The 5,359-nt window shown below is 38.5% G+C and overlaps 1 protein-coding gene across 2 annotated transcripts in view; it reads left to right on the forward strand.

Annotated features, from left to right (window-relative positions):
- CDK15 (cyclin dependent kinase 15) overlaps positions 1-5,359 on the forward strand; it is a 156,439-nt gene that overhangs the window by 25,208 nt on the left and 125,872 nt on the right. For both annotated transcript variants that reach the window (XM_027773650.1, XM_027773649.1), the window contains exons 5-6: positions 484-578; positions 1,860-1,922. In XM_027773650.1, coding sequence (XP_027629451.1) covers positions 484-578; positions 1,860-1,922 — 158 coding nt within the window. The remainder of the gene's footprint in view (positions 1-483; positions 579-1,859; positions 1,923-5,359) is intronic.

Here is a 5,359-nt window from a genome sequence, read left to right on the forward strand (position 1 = left end):
CTTCCGATCCACTTCACCCATTATTTTTCTTTCATTTCTCAAAAATATTTTGTAGTTTTTAGCAAACAGATTAGATGTTTTTGTCAGATTTATCCCTGAGTATTTAATATTTTGTGATGTTATTATAAATAGTTTTTATTGTTGTTAATGCAGAAATAAAATTCACTCTGTGTGTGTGTGTGTGTGTGTGTATGTATGCATGTGCATGTATGCTGTATTTTTTTAGATGGGATCTCACCATGTCATGATCCTGTTACCTCAGCCTCCTAAGTAGTTTGATACACATGTTTAAAAATTGATCTTAGGCCTAACCAAGCAACAGTGTCAAGTGCGTGCAACCATGATTAGGCTTATACGTGATTTCTTAAGTAATAATTGCCTATAAACTTGCTAAACTCAAAAATAAATAAATATTGCTCTATACCTTTAAAGCCATACTTTCAATATCCATTATTGATTTAACATTTTGTTTAATTTTTCTAGCTTCTCTCCTGAAATGTTTGAAACATGCCAATATTGTGCTTCTGCATGACATAATCCACACCAAAGAGACACTGACATTTGTTTTTGAATACATGGTGAGTTGCTCAAGCACTTTACAATGCATGAGGAAAAAGCCTGGTGCTCGTATAATGAATCTGTTAATATTTTATGGTTTGATAAAACTTTCATTATAATGTGGAAGGTATCATGAATATTTTCACTGTTGTGATTAGTAGAGCCTTATTGTTCTTATAACCAACCATAGCAGTGCGTCTTCCCCTTCTCTCCATTTTTAAAAAAACTGCCAGAGGGCACATGTGCTCACCAGAGAGAAACTGGGGAGAGGGGGCTGGCAAGAAGGTACCTCCTATGGAAAATGGTCATGCTACAATCCCTTCTCTCTCTCCCACCTTTTGGGATTTGGGGCACCCGTGAACATATACCTGGACTGTTTTTCAAGTTGTAAGACCAAGACTTGAACTGCACAATTGGCCATGTGGGAACCAGCTTCTTAAACACCAGGCCACCAGCTGGCCCAGCACTGATTCTTTTCCCACTATTTTTACTGTCCCTTTCCATCTTACCAATAATAATAAAAAAGGACTTGGGGTTTGCCTCCTAAATAAATTTTTTGTACTCATTTGTTTTATCTATTTTTAATCACTGAGTAGAACCAAACATTTTTTCATTAACTATAAAGACATAAACCACCAGATTTTAAAAAATTGTATACAGGCTTACTCATACTGCGTTTTCAAAAAGAAAAATGCTCAAATAAGCAAAAGAATCTTAAAGGTATGTGTACTTAACATGCCTCTGAGGACACTAAGAATGAGAAATCCCACAGTCATATGTACAGTGTCAGTTGTTTAAAATGAGCATCTCTCTGTGCCAAGAAATGGACTTATTTCTATCTAGAAAGACACACTATATTTGACCTTAATGGTGGGGTCTCAGAAAGCCTGGCTATGTCCCTTTTGTACCCTGTTATAAAAAATTCTGAGCTTTTGGGCCAGCAGATGGCATAGTGGTTACATCACTTGGCTCCCGTGTGGCCAACCGGTTCGAGTCCCGATTCCAGTGACTTGAAAATCATTCCTGGAGTGTGTGCCTATATGCCCAAGATCCCAGGAAGAGAATGGAGGAGACAGGATTGCGGTGTGGCCATTCCCTCAGGGGGTGATTCCTTGCTTTCTGTCTCTTTGTCTCTCCAGCAAGCATACACACCCTATAGCCAAAAAACTCTCTCTAAAAAAAAAAAAAAAAAAAAAATCTGAGCTATATTCAGAAGTCCAGTCAACATTCTGCTTTAGGACACTGTTTTAGCACTGTGGTCACTCTCGCTTCTCTCTCTCTGTCTCTGCTGTTTTGTTTAGCACACAGACCTGGCTCAGTACATGTCTCAGCATCCAGGAGGACTTCATCCTCACAATGTCAGAGTGAGTACTCCATAAATACTGGCTTGCTCACAGCAGGAGAATTTTTAAACAAATTGCCATCACAGAATAAAGTCCCTGGTATTAAATAAGAAGATGGATATCGCCAACATGCCAAAGAAAAATTAAAAAAAAAAAGCATTTCTCAAGAACAATGTTTGGCTATTTTCTGAGCAGCTTAACCTGTCAGTCATTGCCATTGTCAAATGTGTCTTTAGAAGTTTAAACCAATTCAGGAAAATTACATTAAAATGAAATAAATGAAAGGAGGCCATCATAAAATAAATACCTTCTTCATGGCAGACACTGTGGTCTGTCATAAAGTTTTCATTGCCTGTTCTGGCAGATCCTACTACATTATATGGGGCTAACTTCCATTTTTCCACCCATTGGAATAGAAATAATAATAATAAACTCAACTAGCTGTAATTTTACATCTGTTGTAAATTTTAGAACCATTCATGTTTTATACTTTCCATTCCCTAAGGTTTTATTGGCATTAATTAATTGATTGCTCTTAAAATAACCATATGAGAGTTGTATGTGATATATTTGTTCACTTAACTAATATCTACTTATATATTCATTTATTCATTCATTCACTCAAGAAATATTTATCGAGTAGTTAGTACTATATTAAGTAATGAGGTTTCAATAGTGAATAAGTTGTTTCTTATTTTAAATGAGCTTAAAGTCCAGAGAGATGGATGGAATTAAATAGGCAGTGAGAAGACAAGAGCTAAGGACTATGACCACGTGAACTAAGAATACTTTGGAAACATAGTAAGGGGATCCAGCCCAGTCCTGGTTTGGAAGGAGGGGCTGAGGAGAGAGGAGATGGAAAAAATTAAAATAGCTGTGTGTGGGCAAGCAGGTGGTGTGGTGGTTAAGGCATTGTACTCCCACAGGGTTGACCACAGTTTGAACAGTGGACCTGGTGGCTTTCTTTCTTTCTCTCTCTCTCTCTGATGAGCATATGTACCCTATAGCAAAATTTAAAAATAATAATGATAATAAATAAAATTAAGTTAATAATATTTTTAAATTGCTGTGTGGAAATGGGATAGAGAACTAACTAGGGAAACCATGAAGGAACTAGTAGTGGGCTAAGGACCTTGTGAGGGTAAAGACCATTACATTATCTCATAATCATGGGATTTTTTTTAATGGCAGTGTTTTACCAGCTTGAATAGGGGAATAGACGTAGTAGACAGTTGGTTTGGTACAGAGTTGGGATTTTGCCAGATGTGTGAGAAGAAAAGACAGTTGGACAAGAATTTCTAGGTGAGAGAGATTTAAGTGATGGTCAGTAGCTTCCAGACTTATCTGTTAGGGAAGGAACCTGAGGGAAGGAAATGAAGATAAGTAGGTTGTTTGTGGGTGGCTAAAGAGAGAATGCGAAGATCAAGGAACTAGAGATGTGTACTGCTTAGAACTGTTAAAGAAAGAATAACGGAGGAAGATAGAAGATTTTCAGAAAGCTTTTTATGAAAGCTTAACAGCACTGGCCTAGTCTAAAGTCTTATTTCACAAAAGAGAATCCAGGATTTGAGAGGACAAACATTTTGCCTGAGGTTGTAGGCCCAGCTTTTGCCATTGCTAATGGTGACGCTTGGTTAAGATTATTTTCCTCTGTGTCATTCTGCATTTCTGGTTCCCTTGGCCTGAAATAGGAATATCTGAATATTAATGAAACTAGGCATGCAAGTCTGAAGAACTAGACTGGCAAAGTGGCTGAGAGCCCTACTTTCTAAGAAGTGAGGGCATTATTCCTTAGACAGTAGAGTCATTAAAGAAAATGACATGATCAGAAGGAAATTTATAATACTGTGGTCTATGAAATGGATTAAAGGGAAGAAAAGACTAGAGTCAGGGATTCCAGTTAGGGGTTTATTGATGTGGTCAAGTCCAGTGTTTCTCAAACATCAGTGAGCAAATGACCTGGGGGTCTGATTCAGTAAGTTGAGGATTTATCCCAACCTTCTGTATTTTTGTCCTGATCTAAAGTGATGCATATGCTGCTGGTCAAGGACCAAACCTTCAGTAGCAAAGATCTAGGTAAGGAGGAATAAAGGTCTAAATTATGCTATTGATGGAAAGAATAAAAAGGAATATGCAAAACAGTACTGAAAAAGGGATTTGCAGAAGAGTAATCTCTTGGTAATTAAGTGGGTATGAAGATGGAAAGGATGGGGCTAAAGATAACTGAGTTTGACTGACTAGGAGAGGTGTAGCTCTATAGACAGAAACAGAGGTTAGGTTGGAGAGAGGGAGGAGTCCTGTTTTAGACATGTTGAGCCTCCAGTTGAGGGAAATGAGCAGCAGGCAATTGAAGAGGAGACTGCTGCTCAGGAGGAAGATGAGAGCTGCAAATGTAGATTTGAGAGTGATTGGCACACAAAATTGATAAAACAGGAGAGATGACCAAAAGAGCAACTACACAGAGGGAGGACTGATGATAGGACTTCTGCCTTTAGGGGGGAAGGGAGGTAGGGGAAGGGTAGCAGGTGATGTGGTGGTTAAAACACTGAACTCCCACAAGACTGATTATGGTTCGAATCCTGGACCCAGCAGCTTGAAAATCACACCTGTTGTGTATGTGAGCATGCTCAAAATCCCAGGAGGAGAATAGAGGAGAAGATATTGCAGAGTGGCCATCTCCCCTGGGGAGTGATTTCTCACTTTTACTCTCTTTCTCACCCTTCCTCTCACTCTCTCTCTAGCAAGCACATGAGCTAGATAACAAAAACCTTAATAATTATTATAATAAAAATAGCCATCAGATGATATAGTAGTTAAGGTGCTGGACTCCCCCATGGCCAATCATGGTTCAAGTCGCAGACCTATTGAAAGTCATGCTGGGCATGTGTGTGTGCATGCCCAAAATCCTGAGAGAAGAATAGAGGAGAAGGGATTGTGGTGTGGCCATTTCCCCCATGATTTTTCACTGTCTCTCTATCTCTCTGTCTCTCCAGCAAGCACACACAACTTATAGCAAAAATCCCTCTCTAAAAATAAAAAAGAAAGAAAGAAAGAAAGAAAGGGAGCAGGACAATAAGGGACAAAGGGACAAAGCTTTTAGGAATATAAAGCATCCAGAAAAATACGCTGTCGCGGAAATCAAGGGAAGAAACAATTTCAAAAAAGGCATGTTTGAGAGTATCACAAGCACCAAGAATACAGATATAAAACCATGCTCAGGCTAATCTGTGGCCTGGTGATTAAGGTGGCTGATCTTTCACGCCAAACTCACAGTTCAAGTCTCAGATCTGGCAGCTTGAGAAATATGTTAGGCATATGCCCAACATCCTAAAAGGGAGAAATGGAGGAGAAGGGATTTTTATATATATTCTTGACTATGAAGACTTTGTGGATTTATGAGATACACTAATAAATAGAGGAATTCAATAAGGAGTATATGGAAGAATAAAGAAGTTATC

The sequence above is a fragment of the Tupaia chinensis genome, unplaced genomic scaffold, assembly GCF_000334495.1.
Source record: "Tupaia chinensis unplaced genomic scaffold, TupChi_1.0 Scaffold000361_2, whole genome shotgun sequence".
NCBI classification, from domain to species: Eukaryota; Metazoa; Chordata; class Mammalia; order Scandentia; family Tupaiidae; genus Tupaia; species Tupaia belangeri.